This window comes from Lissotriton helveticus, chromosome 5_1, assembly GCF_964261635.1.
Source record: "Lissotriton helveticus chromosome 5_1, aLisHel1.1, whole genome shotgun sequence".
Lineage (NCBI taxonomy): Eukaryota > Metazoa > Chordata > Amphibia > Caudata > Salamandridae > Lissotriton > Lissotriton helveticus.
Genome location: NC_136065.1, coordinates 510,134,037 through 510,148,964, shown reverse-complemented (window position 1 = coordinate 510,148,964; position 14,928 = coordinate 510,134,037). Strand labels below are relative to the sequence as shown.

At 45.6% G+C, this 14,928-nt stretch overlaps 1 protein-coding gene across 1 annotated transcript in view; it reads left to right on the top strand.

Annotated features, from left to right (window-relative positions):
• Positions 1–14,928, top strand: part of ANO7 (anoctamin 7) — a 221,107-nt gene that overhangs the window by 179,309 nt on the left and 26,870 nt on the right. The window contains exon 17 of the mRNA XM_078640414.1: positions 2,808–2,905. Coding sequence (XP_078496540.1) covers positions 2,808–2,905 — 98 coding nt within the window. The remainder of the gene's footprint in view (positions 1–2,807; positions 2,906–14,928) is intronic.

Genomic DNA, 14,928 nt, shown 5'->3' with positions numbered 1-14,928 from the left:
ATTGTTCTTCAACTTTTTTCTCTCTTCGGAGGTTGACATTTTCCTTGTAACATAAAAGAAATGGCAAGAAACCTAAATTAATGATCCAACTGGTTTAACATCAATGTAAACCACAATTAGGACATAGGATTGCATGCTTAATCAAATGAAAACATTGAGATGCATTGAAAGCTCTGTGGAAAAGGGTGCAATTGGGGTAAGGGTCCCTTCTCACACCTCTGCATCTGTAGTTAGGAGTTCTACAACACTGTCAGACTTAGAGAAGGATGGTTCTCATGAGACCGGATGTTTCTCATCAGCACTGCCCCCTGTGGGCCAGAGGGATAAGGTTGGAAAATAAAGGATCTATTAGAGCTGAGCTCATACACATATCACTTGTGATGACAGCGGGGTGCATCACACCCCTTTGAAAATAGAGAAAAGTGATAATCTTCTTTACCTGGGAGAGCATTTATACTCCCAGCAAATTGATCAGTTGAGTTCATCTTTAAATCCAGAAATGACATGGGGGAGTGGTAGATGGGGCCAGTGCTCTGAAACATTTATCTTCAGTATTGTGCTGTAGCTGACTCATTGGACAATTACCAGGCACTAAGGGGGAGATTTACGAAATCTCCACGCAACGCAGCACAGCCCCCCATGAGTCTACGCTGTGTTGCGCGACAGGGAGGGAGCAGGAGAGCGCCATATTTTCAAAGATATTGCTCTCTCCTCCCCTTTCACTTGCGCCGGTGCTGATTTCAGCTGCTGTGCACCATGCGCATACATTAGTGCCGTAGCACTAGGGTGTGTGCACTAGTGTAGCATAGGTTTTGTACAGGACTTCCGGTACAAAATACTATGCTAGGCACGATGCAAAGCTTTTCCCACTTTGCATACATGCTGCACAGTGCAGCACGTATGCAAAGTCAGAAAAGATTTCTCCTTCCTTGCGTCTAGTTGAAAAGGGTGCAGTTTCCTCACGCTAAACCCAAGCTAATGTTTTTAGTAAATTTGGTGGCGCAAAGTAATGCGAAGCAGCACAATGCGCTGCTTTGCATTACTTATGTTATTTCCAAAGCTAAACAAGTTTAGCAATGGAAAGTTAATTAGGAAAAAAAGATTTTGAGCCGTTTTGCGTCACTTTTTTGACGCAAACACAGTCAAAATCTTAGTAAATCTCCCCCTTTGTTTTCATACACTGCAATAAAAGTTCTGTGTCTTAGTACGATCACAGTGATGTCCATAAAATAGTTTCTTTTATTTTTGATGATTAAATTGTATTTTATTTGATTATGGTGCTTTTCAAATTTAAGTAGGTGGCACTATAAGCTTCGCCCCATAACTTATATATAATACCATATAATGTTTTAATACGGATTTTCAATGACCAGTCAGGTGCAAGTTAGCAGAGGGAGAGACTTGTCCTTTGAGAAACTTGAGAACAATTGGTTCCTCCTACTGTTTAACGTGATACTGTGGCCCTAATTGCAAGTTTAGGGCTAAATTCCGATCTCTGTACAAACAAACATTTTCACAGGGATACAGTTGTGGGACCACGCTCTGACATTTTGCCTCTTTTCCAAGTTGAGGAGAAATTGACCACATTCAATAAATACCTCACCCTGTGATACTGCTGCTTATCAGGTCTGGTTAAATACCTCACCCATTCCACACAATGTGGAAGCAGAGCCTAGGAGGTAGAGGGACTTTGTCCAACATGCTCCATCTATAAAGACAGGACCGATGCAGATCAGGATAGACAATTTATAAGAACAGACAATGTACTATTTTTCTGTCAGGGCCAGGATGGGTGCTAGAGGTTAGGCTGTGTTGGTGAATATTGATATAAAAGACTTTGAAGAATTACAGTCCTCTGCTTTTGAAGGCAAACAAATGTCTCATATTCAAAGTAGAATTAAGCTGAAATTAAATATTTTGCAATGTATTTTTTGTGCAAAAAAACTTGTTGTAAACTTGTCTTTTTGGCCTTAGCTGAATTGATCATTTCCCGCCCCTTTTCAAAAGGCCTGATTTGCAGGCACTAGTATATATTTACTTATGTAAATTGTAGAACTGTGCAAATCTTGAAAGTCCCTTGTGCCTTCTGTGGCAGGGGGAAAGATGAAAGGTGCAGCTGCGCCCTGGCCTACAGGCCAAAAATGATACCAATTACCACAATTCTAGTGCAATGCACTGGCCAGGTGCTCAGTCCTTGAGCAGATCTTCACAAGTGTTCTGGTGGCAGCGACTCTCCCTTGAATGTTGTACACTCCCAAAGTGTAAAACTTAACAACATGGAACCCACATTCACTTCTTGAAATCATTGGGTGTTTTTATCCAGAATATCTTCGAAAGGTAGTACACAGCTACTCACACATAACCATTATGTCTCCGAATATTTTGGAGGAAGTAAGCCTTAGAATTCAATGTAATACTTGGCAATATTTGTTGAGAGGTTGGTGAGAAAAAGCTCACTACACCAATATTGGAAAATGAGATTTAGACCTTTATTTACCATCTTCTCTTGCTGCTTTGTTCTTTTTCTCTCTCTGTCTCTCTCTCTCTGTCTGTCTCTCTCTCTCTCTCTCTCTGTCTCTCTCTGTCTCTCTCTCTGTCTCTCTCTCTCTCTTCTCTCTCCCTCACACCTACATACTCTCAGGCTCCTCCCCTCTTTTGTCCCTTTAACATCTTCATAAGCCTTTCTCTTTTTAACCCTCCTCTCTGTAGTGGGATGTGCTTCTCTTCAGCACATTGCCCTTTTCAGATGTGTTGTACAGAAGTTTATAATCACTCTTTAACCTTGCTCTTTCTTCTTCATTCCTCAGTGTGGCCCTGGAGGGTGCCTGATTGAACTGGCCCAGCAGCTCTTCATCATCATGGTGGGAAAGCAGATTGTCAGTAACATCCAGGAGTTTGTCATCCCGTGAGTAAGCACTTGGTGGAAAAATTCCATTTGACCAGTTACAGATGGTTTCTCCTATTTGTGGCTCCTGGTGACATGGCATCCAGACATATAGTGAATACTATGGAACACTTCAAGTTGTTTGAATTAGCACCTTAACATTGGGTATTGGGGTCTGGTGGTTTTCTTTTAACCAGAAGAACTTTCCTATGTCATTGTTTTTTGTCCTAGAGATGTACTTTCCAATGTCCAGGCCAAGCTCTTCTTTGATTCTATTCTAACTACACTATAGTACATTGTAATAAGTAACTAACTACATAAACAAATAAATAACCAACCAAAACCACAAATGTTACACCAGGATTTAGCCGAAACCATTCACAACTGGTCAGCAAAAAATTTCATCAGAGGATGTTAGCTGTCGGAAAACGTAAAAATGGCATAAGACTACACAATTATTTATCTTTCACCCACAATTCCTCACCTAAAGCGCTGTACTAGCCTTTCACCCAAACTGCACTTCGTCATTCAGATTGCGTTCTCAAGGAAGAACCTTACCGGGTTTGACTTCCATTTTGAAATGTTGTTGCACATCACTCTTTGAATCGCGATGTCTGTTGAAATATTATAGAAAAACAGCGCAACTGTGTGGGGAGGAGTCAGGCCAATCTTGCTGAAGCACACTGAGAGGAGGTTTAAATCTGATGCCTTCACTAAATAAGAGTCTTCCAGTGGCAAGAGCATCCTTTTCGTAAATTCCTTCTTTTTATTCAATGTGTGACCACAAGGATTGCTTTCTTACCACCTCAACCCTACCTTACCAGTCCAGGCGAAACTAGTGCTTAATTTGGAAATAAATAAACGCCAGGGTCCCCATGTCAGATTGCCGCTGCTGCTTGTGCCACCCATTGCCCTTACCGGCGCTGACAGTAATAGTACCAACTCAACTAACCATCATACATTTACAAGGGGGACATTTTAGACTATTTGAGGCCCCTAAAGCTATAAAAATCGCTTCGGCGGCATGTATCAGTAATTTTTTAATGTATATTGAACTAATAAACAAGTGTTATTATGCTGATCTTTAAATTAGAGAAACAGCACCACCATGCGGCTGATTGTCATAAGTGCTGGTGTTGGCAATTAAGTTCCGGTGCTGAGCACCGGAAACCACCGGCTCAAATTAAGCACTTAAGAATGGAAAGAGCAAGCGAGGTTGGGGACTGACTTGCCCACACCTATGGTACTCTGGACACAACTGGGCAAGCCGAGGCAGGTTACAGATTACGAAGCAGGGTCGAGGGTAGTCCTCAAGTTGCAGACTTTGATGCAGCTCTCACCCCCGTAGTTTTCGTTTACAAGGGCTACTTGATTGTTCTAAGGGTTGGGGGATGTCGGTGTGGGAATGTTTATTTTGTGTTGCTGTGTTTTTACTGTTTTTGATTTGGCTCCTTTGGCACAATTGGCGAGCGAGTGGGAAGTGGGGGGTGGGGAGGGTGGGCGCTTGCCTCCCTGGCTGTTAGTGGTAATTACCCATAATGCATATACCACACTCCAGTCACATTAGTATACTCTCCTGGAATGTTAATGGCCTACACAACAAGATTAAGCGCACCATGGTACTCCAGTATTTACATAGACATGCACCAGATATAGTCCTGCTGCAGGAGACGCAACTGCTGGGGAACCACTGCAAGGCCCTCAATAGATTTGGCTACATGATGCGTACACATGCTGGCTTCACCACGGGCTCGAGGGGGGGGTGGGAATCTTCATCAGGAACACCTTACCGCTGGTGTTCGGAACACAATGGCTGGACACCCTAGGGAGGTATGCAGCACTCGCTGCTCAATGGGAGGGTAGGGCACTCAATATCTGCTCCTTGTATATCCCACCCGGGTTCCACGGTACCACTCTCCCCGACGTTGGGAAGTTGCTGTTAGACATGCCCCCGGGGATACTGGTCCTGTGGGGGACATGAATGCGGTCATGGAGAGAGATCTGGACAGGTCGCGAACACTCCCTGCTAGGGGTGGGACTAACAACTTCCGGGACTTTGTCGAGCCATGGGACTGGTCGTTCTCTGGTGGGCACAGAACCCCACGATTTGACAATATACCCACATTTCGGCTGCTCACGGCTCTGGGTCCAGGATTGACCACATTTTCACGCAGGTTGGAAGCATGGAGCTGTTTCAGGGTGGGTGCCATAGAGCGCGAGGGATATTGGACCACTCACCAGTGGAAGTCCGGCTGCACGGCCCGGTCCGGGACCGCACTGGCCCCCCCGTTTGGACTCCTTTCTATTTAAAGACCAGGAGTTTCAGGAAGCCTTTAGGGAAAGGGTGGACCTCTACTTTGCAGAAAATGTGGGATCTGTCAGCTCTCCTGGGGTAGTGTGGGAGGCGTACAAAGCGGTGGCTAGGGACTTTGTACAGGCGGAGGTGGGGAAACGCCGCAAGGAGAAATCGGCGCAAATTGACGCGCTAGAGCGAGACCTCCAGGCCCTGGAGATTGCGTCGGATGAGTCCCCGGAGCAGCTGCAAGAAAGAATGTATAGGCAGCAACTCCTTACGAAGGAGATTAGAGATGTCCTCACTGACCAGGCGAGATCTCACACCCTGGCAATTCAGAGACGGGTGTACGACTTGGGAGACAAGGCAAACACGATGATAGCCTGGCTGGAGAGACGGGACCGAGATCGTAACTAGATCCCGGGAATTCAAAGGCCGGATGGATCCATGCGAGTGACGGGGCGGGAGATAGCGGCGGAATTCGCACAATACTACGAGGAGGTTTATCGGTCCCACGCTGTACGACAGGAACAAGAGTATCACGACTTCCTGGCTCCCTTGCAGCTGCCTGCCTTGGAACAAGCTGATAGAGATATCCTAGACTCTCCCATAACGGTCCAGGAGGTGGAGGATACCATGGGAGACTTGCAGGTGGGGAAGGCGCCGGGGCCCAATGGGTTCCCGGCGGAAGCCTTTAGCTGCGTGTCCAGCCGCCTGGCGCCTCACATGCTGAGCATGTTCAATGAAGCCGAGCAGGTGGGGGTACTTCCAAAAGACATACGGTCGGCAACGATCGTAGTGATACATAAGGCTGGTAAACCGCAGGAGCTGTGTAGCTCCTACAGGCCCATCTCCTTGCTGAACTTCTAGACCAAGGTCCTCGGTAAAATTCTGGCCACGAGACTGGGGGCGGTTGTACAGCATTTGATACACCCAGACCAGTCGGGCTTTATGCCTCACAGAAGCACTCGTTTCAATCTCTGGCGTCTGGGGTAGTGCAGGGGACCTCTGCGAGACCAGAGGTGCCGGCAGCCCTGCTGTCACTCGACACCTATATGACGTTCGATAGTATAGAGTGGCAGTATCTCTATGCCGTTCTGGAGAAATTGGGATTTGGCGAATGCTTCCGAGTGCTGCTGTACACTGCGCCGCTGGCGAGAGTCCGGGCGAATGGAGTGCTGTCGCGAGAATTCCGCCTTGGTCGGGGCACGCGTCAGGGCTGCCCCCTCTCGCCCACCTTGTTCACACTGGCGCTGGAACCACTGACGCACTGGATTCGAACGGATCCGCAGGTGTGGGGCATCGATATGGGAGGGGGCTGGGAGGAGCGTATTTCCTTATACGCTGACGACATCCTCCTGTACGTACAGAGGCCAGCGGCTTCCATTCAGAGGCTGATGAGCATAATAGGAGAGTTCGGTATGTACTCTGGATACCGCATAAATTGGAGCAAGTCCCTGGGGCATGTGTTGGTGGGGCCGCAACCCCAGTTGCCGGTGGATTGTGGCGTAATCGCCTGGAAGGATGTTTTCAAATACCTGGGGATTTGGATCACACACTCTGATTCGGAATTCCTGCGGCTGAATGTTTTGGCGCAGCTGGAGCGGCTGCGCGGAGACGTGGAGCAATCAAGGTCCCTCCCGCTTTCGCTGATGGGGCGAGCCGTCCTATTTAAAATGATGGCCCTCCCCCGCTTGCTTTATGCATTACAATGCGCTCCCTTCCTGGTCCCGGACCAGGTGTTTAGGGCAATTGAGTCTGAACAGCGATCCTTGCTGTGGAGTGGCGGACGTCCTCGGATAGCCCTCAAGAAACTGCAGAGGGGCCCGTATGAGGGAGGGCTGGCGGGGTACCAGCCATCCGCCTCTATTATTGGGCAACCCAGCTCATTAATGTGAATGGATGGGTGTTCTCCCCGCTGGAGGAGCCAGCCTACCGGGTGGACAGACTGGCTTTTGGCAGCGACACGTACTTAGCAGCTCTATATACGAGAGGTAGGCAGGGCCGTCCTCTTCCCCCATAGACGGCAGCGGTGGTCGCCATCTGGAAACGGGCGACGAAAGTGCTGGGGTTGGAGGCACGGCTCACGGAACAGACTCCTTTGTGGGCATGTTCCTTCCTGCCAGCAGTGGTGAAGCTGAGAGACTTGCGCAGATGAGCCTTATAGGTATTGACGTGCTGGGGGACATTTGGAAACGGGGTGAGATGGTGCAATTTACCGATCTGCAAGCAGAATATCAGATGGAGAGCGGAGAATTCCTTCACTACCAGCAGCTCAGGTTCGCTCTGCACAGACATCTGACCCCAGGGGAGAACCTGCCGGAATATGCACCACTGGAGGACAGATTGTTATTGGACCCTATGATCGATAAAGCAATCTCCCTCATGTACAAAAAACTCAGTAACAATGTCCCGGACATGCTGGGGCCCCTGCGGGAATGGTGGGAGTCTGACCTGGGGCTGCTGGAGGACGATGACTGGGTGGAGGCTCTGCAGTGCCCCAGGGAAGTGGCGATTCGCGCGAGGTTCCGGCTGGTCCAACTTCGCATCCTACACAGATCGTACACTCCACGCACAACACAGTACCGAATAGGCTATGTGGACTCCCGCTTCTGTCTCAGGGGGTGCGGGGAGGAAGGGACCTTCTTCCATACCCTGTGGGATTGCGCAAAGATTCAGGCATACTGGTCGAGTGTGACGGGTATCATGGCGGAAGTGGTGGGAGCGGAGGTGCCGCTGGAGGCTAGGTGGCATGTGTTGGGAGTTACCAGTGGTATCACCTGGCCGAGGTGGGACAAGGTATAGTTAGCCCTGGCGAGCATGGTAGCAAAAAGGAACATCGCACGATTGTGGGGCAGTGAGCTAAAACCAACGGTGGAAGAATGGGAAAGAGATCTGGATTGGTGCCAGCGGGCGGAGAAGGTTGTTTACAAAAGTCGAGGTTGCCCTAAGAAATGGGAAAGTGTGTGGGCGGCCTGGAGGCCCTATAGAGGGGAGTGGTTGGACTCGCAGCCGACTGTGGAGCCGATGTGAGAGGAGCATGGGGTGGAGCATTTTAGTTGAGGGATGTGCCTTGATAACTCTGTGGATTGGCGGCTCCATCCCTGCTCAGTCTTCCCCCTGGGCTTTGGATGCCCTACTGACCAGGGCGTCATCTTCTGGGGGGGGAGTGGGCTGCGGGGGGGGGGGGTCCGGTACTTGCAGATATGCCTTGAGGGGTGCCTTGGGGTAGTTTAGGGGCAGGGTCTGGGTCTGGAGGGAGGGTGGGCCAGGGGGGGTAGGTTGATTATCTTACTGTGACTGTACTTGCATTTGTCCATCATTGTCAATGAACTTCCGCTGCTAATTGATGTGCTATGTTTTGGAGCTGGTTTTTCTACAATAAAAAGATTTTCAACACAAAAAAGAATGGAAAGTGCATTTTAATAATTACCTACCACTGATTAGCCATAAATGCACTCTGTGAACCGAGATCACAAATTTCGATTCCTGTTTCAAAAGTGATGCTGCTGAAATTGAGTTTGAGGTATCCATTGCTGAGGTACATTTTATCTACTTCTCCAAATTGTGCAATGTGATAGTCACACATTTTATTTCCAACACCAGAAAGCCTATTGATTCTTAGCGGAGTATGTCTCCTTTACTAAGGAACAGATGCACAACAGGCCTGCAGTCCAGGAAAGACTTGTCTTAGTGGTGACTGCCTATTTCAATAAGCATTTGTCATTGAGAAATCTTTTAGCACCCTAACAGGTGAGAAAAGCCTATGTATAAATTATGATGGTCACGGTGACTGCAAAGGTCAAAATAAGGAGGGTTGTATGGTGCTATACAGAGGACAGTAAAATCGACTTACAAAAATATTGCACCCACAGCATTGCATACCACTACCTTATTAAAGTAATACATTTATACAGGTTCCCCCTGTCAACAAAGTCCAGATAGACCCTCACAGCCCCTGACAATCACTGGTATGAACCAGATTACAAACACAAGCAGAAAAGACAGGCTGTGAACCTCGCATTGCCCTTGATTTACCTGGCAATTATGTATACTGGGGTTTCAATAGTTACTGCCAGAGACTGCCAGGATTACATTTATTAATAAGTGAATTCTAGTGCCAGTTTCCTGAAAAGATGAACATACGCAGGAAATCCACACTACATATTTTTTAAAGGTTTATAGAACATCAAAGTCTAATTCTAGTGCAAATGATATAAAGATGCATTATTGCAGACACAAACTACTGTAGAAATGTCAAAAATATCAAATACGAATCAGAAGATCAAATTAATGATGAAATACATTTTTGATAGTATCATTGAATTTCTTATTCCTTATCGAATGTCTACCTTAGCACCAGAACTGCCAGAGAAACGAGTTTCCCAATGGCCTTTTACACACATACCTTTCTTTTCTTTATGAAGTTTTATATAGCGTGACCTTGACCCGGGTATCAGAGCGCTTTACATGAGCACCAGTTGTTTTACATGAGGACACATTCCTTTTTGCTAGGCGTGGGGAGATAAGGTGATTTGCCCAGAATCGCAGGATGTTCAGCGTCATTGCCGAGACTCGAACCCGGTTCAACCAGATTCGAGGTCGACCGCTCTAGTTGTTCGGCCAGCTCCTCTCCCTTTCCCCAGAGCTTAAATTATGTTTTTAGGGCTCGCAAGAGAGCCCTCTTGAAGGGAGTTTAAAAATAGACTTGCAAATTCCACACGCTCGTGCGTGTGATTTTTTTTTGTGGCCTGCTATTGGCCTTTCACTGCTTGCAGTTTTGTAAGGTATATATAACCAAAAAGGGGGGAGAGAGAGAGAGCAATTGAATTTGTTCTCCCTTGGCAATATGATTAAACAAAGTGGAATCCACTCAAGAGGTGGTGGTGATCCCTAAAATGATGGGGAGCACCCAGTGTTGTTTAAATGCCCCTCACACACCAACAGGCCCCTTGGTGTCATGCTTCATCATCGGGGCCTTCGCACCCCTCTACGGGATGCGGCGTGCTACGACTGACGACTACGTAGGAGCACTTAATAGTGGACTATGTGAGGGTGTGTGTTTTTATGTGAGTGAGGTGAGGTGAGAAAAAGTGAGTTAAAAAATACCTGGCACATGGGATAAAAAAATGTATTATGTCCCCGGCTGGTATTATTAAAAGGTGCAGAGTGAGGTTGATGGTATACGTACTAGGGTATATCAACCATTTTAAAGTGTCAACATGTTTCGGAGCGCAAAGGCTCCTTCTTCAGGACAAGGATATGCACTTTATCCTCCCCTTACTCACATGAAATGTTAAAGTGTAATAAAAATATAAAAATAGAATGTGTAATGTACCTAACTATGTTTATATAAAGGTAAGTTCAGTTGCGCCCAGTTGGCGTTGATGAGAACCTGTGGAAGGAAGACAAAAACATACAGAACTTGTCAGATGTCCAGGAACTTGAGGAAAGAAAATTACCTCCTAATCAATGAGGGTAAGTAGCAGGACTCAAATTGAGGTACTGCGACCCTATGAACAAAAAAGAGATATCAAAGGACATAATAAACATAATAGTCGGATGTCCACGGATTTAAGGGAAGAGAAATGCTACCCTAATTAATAAGGGAAAAAAGCAGGACCCAAAAATGGGGTTCTGAGGCCCTGTAAAAAAATTTTTAAAAAAAGGGACAAACAAACAAAAAACACATACAGCTAAATTGTAGTCTCCCTAGTATGGATAAAGGGAGCGAGTTAGTGGCTTACTTATTGTTTAGAAACTGATAACCTCATGAGCTTTTTGCGTGGTATTGGGGGGATCCTTCCTCACTGCTTAGTATAGCAACCTAAAAGATAATCAAGGGTAGGATGGTTTCAAGGATCAGCAGAAAATACCAGGTGAAAACTGCACGAAGCGCATCCTGATTCGTATGACTCCACTCACGGTTTCTGCATGGTTCAATCGCCTGCCTTCCCCTCAACGCTGCTCCGATGAAGTGAGCGGTTGGTTAGGCGGTTCAGCTATTTATACTATCAGCCAGGTGATTAGTGGAGGTAGATTAGTTAATGACCCTCGGAAATATGCCCAAATACGGCGTTGATCATCCCCTTGGATCCGGTGTTGCGCGATCAGAATGGTTCGCTGCTCCAAGGGTCTGCGCATGCGCGGAGTTTTGTAAGGTAGACACCAATAGGCCAGAGGCGGGTGCATAGCTCCGCCCCTGGCCTATTGGTGTCTATTACGCGCATTTCCTGACATATGCTTTCAAGTAATTCAAAGCATATGGCAGGAAAGGCGTGCGTGCGGCACCACTCACGAGCTTCGTTTTGTTTTTGGATCCATTTTACGGCCGAAGCAACTAAACGCTGATGTCTTGTTTTCCTTGCAGCGTAATCAGGCTGGATTTTCTCGTTTTTCCTGAGAGCTCCGAGTCGACTTGGTTTGATTACAAATGTTGCAAGAAATATGAAGCTTGTTTTAGACTGTAGCCATGGTTTCAGAAGCAAGACCAGGATCGGTTGTGCTTTGTCATACTGCTCCCACAAAGGAGGCAAATATCACCAGCCCACGCCAATGTGACCTGCAAGCAGGCTTTTTGGAATTTCAGTGGCCCTGTGAAATGACAAAGCTTCTCTCTTCACTAAAATAACTGTGCATCCAAATTATATACAAGTTTTCAACATTATTATGAGAAAAACAGGCCTAGATCTCTAAAGTAAAATGTGAACAAGAAATGTGAATTTCTCCTGTACATTTGTCTGAATATACTGTGCTTTCTAAATCACACTATTGCATGCATAATATATGAGCTATTGATGCACTATCAATCTATAACAATATATCACAATATATATTGAATGCAAGCAATTACATGATTAACATAACTTTGAACATTATAATTTGCAAATTACTATCTAAATAGTTAATTTCCATGAGTATAAAATTACCATCCTTAACTCCACATCTTTTTACGTTCACTTACCTTACGGTGGTGGTAAGGTTGATGCAGTGGATGCATTATTTCTGTAATGCGATATATCACATTTGATATACTGGTAGGGCACTGCTCAAAGAATACTTACATCGGTCACACAGAAAAGAGAGAGAAACAATTGGATAAGTGCAAATGTTATTGCTGTGGCAGCAAAGGGCATCAATCACATTTTAAGAACATCCTGGCCTTTAAACAAAAAAACTAGGGTAGTTCTGTGCATTGTAGAGGGTGACACAGGAACACTGAAAAGAATGACGTGCTTACTGCAATTAAAATGATCTGCGGCAGGGCTTTGGGACTGATAGGTAAATGGTTGAGACTGCGTGCCCCTTATGAAATCTCGGATGTTATCACAAAATGTGTGCAGCAAATCTGTTAATTTTCTTGAGTGTCTGACAACCATCTTAGTGCTTACAAAGGGTTTACATCTATATCATTGGCTATAAAGCTCACAGCAAAAAAGAGGGAATCATGCCCAATTTTCAGGTTGGCTCCATTTAATTTTTTTAAAAATATATTAGAAGACTGCATTGGTTTTGGGAAAAACTGAGAGGCTTGTTATGATGTCGGCGGTCGGACCGCCAACTGCTATCCAACGGTCAGGAAGCCGCCCGACAAGCAGTCGGCAGTCCGACCGCCGAATTATGATGCGACTATCATGCTGGTAGTCGGAAAAGTGCTCTTTAACACAGCGGCTTGTGTTGCTGTGCAGGAAAAGGGCTGCATTGCAAAAGGGGGGTTCACCCAATAAAGTCACTGGGACCTGGGTACTTAGTATGCTGAGAGGAAGGGGTCCCAGTGGACAACCAGAAGAATATAAACCATCAAAAAAATCAATTAACAATAATCTGCTAACATTGTTTTTATTTCAAATGTAGCCGAGCCACTTATTCAGGCAACATTAATTACAGTGACATTTGTAAATATCATAAAGTGCCCTGAAAGGGGGGGAAAGGGAAATAGTGCAATAAGTGTAGGAAGGGTAAGTGACATAAAAGCAGAGCCAAAGGCTACAATCGTTCAAAGATTCTTAAACTAATTCAAAATGTCAGTGACCATAAGTTCAAAAGTAATATTCAAAATAAAAGGGCTGCAGCACAAGTCGCAGTGTGAAAGAGCACTTTTTGGACATCCTTGCACATTCATGCACTGTGTGCAGCACTTTGCTGTGGCCCATGAGGGACGAGGTCTCTGTCCGGGCCCCTCAAATTCCCTTTCTGACAGCCTTTTCATGGCGGTCTGACGGTCATGAAAAGGCTCTCAGAATGGGACATCGTAATCCCAGTGGTGGTGCTTGTCTTGGCACCGCCATCATTAGGGATTGCAATTCCGACCGCCAACTCGTCAGGATCAGTAGATCCTGTCGAAGGCGGCATTCTGTTCCCTGTCCTCCAAGGGTCCAACTGTCTGCATCATAATGTGGCAGTGGGACCGAAGGGCTGTCTGTTGTTTGGACCGCCATGGAAGGTCAGTCAGTGGCAGTCCGACCGACATTGTAATCAAGCCCTGAATCCCCTACAGCATTGAACAGACTGACTTTAAAATTGAAGAGCTTTATACGTGAGATGAAATTTAGTTCTAAGTAATGGAGGATTTGGTTTATCAGCTGCTCATATGGTACTGCATAACATCAGTACTCGACCTGGAATGGAATAACCCTGTGCAGTGATTTAATAGAATAATTAAAGTGTATTTTTTAACTGACCCTAGAAGGGGATTGGTACTTCAGGGAAGAGTTGATGGAAACTCTGCAGACACAACCGCTGGACATTTTGCTTTTGTCCTTATAGGAACCTGAATTTCCAATTGCATCATATTGCCAAATAGGTAGGTTAAGGATAATTAGCTGAAAAAAAGAGAAACCAGGGAATATATAAATCCTATTATGACCAACAAAAAGGTACTGAAGAACCAGAGGTGTGGATTGGGTACCGGTGAAAGTGCAAGGGAAGCAATTGGAGCCATTGAAGACCCTAGGAGGACCAATCACGAGGGCCATATTACCAAGAAAGGGCGATACATTATCGCCGCGGTTATCAGCAGAAAACTGCCACTAAAGCGGCGATAATGGGCTTGATAATATGCCCAAGTGAATTACCATAGAAGCCCAGGTTAACACCAGAACCTGGGCTTCTATGGGAATTCACTTGGGAATATTATCAAGCCCATTGTCACCGCTTTAGCAGCAGTTTTCTGCCGATAACAGCGGCGATAATGTATCGCCCTTTCTTGGTAATATGGCCCTAGGTTTCCCGGAACATTCCAAGATTTTGACAGTAGATAGTGTGCTGTAATCTGAGTTGTTAATGGAAGAGGAGTGTCGCTTAGGGCTTTTATTTGTATTTTGGGGAGCAATGTGTTTGGCAAACCTAATTTAGGCAACATACAATATTGGCAGCATTCTGCCTTTGAACTCTTGCACAATCTCATTAACATAATTTCACTGATAATTCTTCAGATTTCTTTGGTACTATTTTCATTTTACACTTAGGAATATTGTGGTTTACATATTTCAGTTGTTTCATATATTATGAGTTTACCATTATCAAATGACCAGCACTCTCTCTCAATTTGTAACGGCTGGCCAGATTCACAGTTTGGATTTTCAAAACCGATCTGTACGATTCAGCTGAGCAGCAAAATCTACAACTATATTCTCTATTAGTTAGTTTATTTATTTAATTAGTGGAGACCAGAGTTTTACACAGGTCTAATTTACGAGATAGTAAAATACGCAAATTAAAATGCACAGAAAACAAGTTTCATGTGATACAA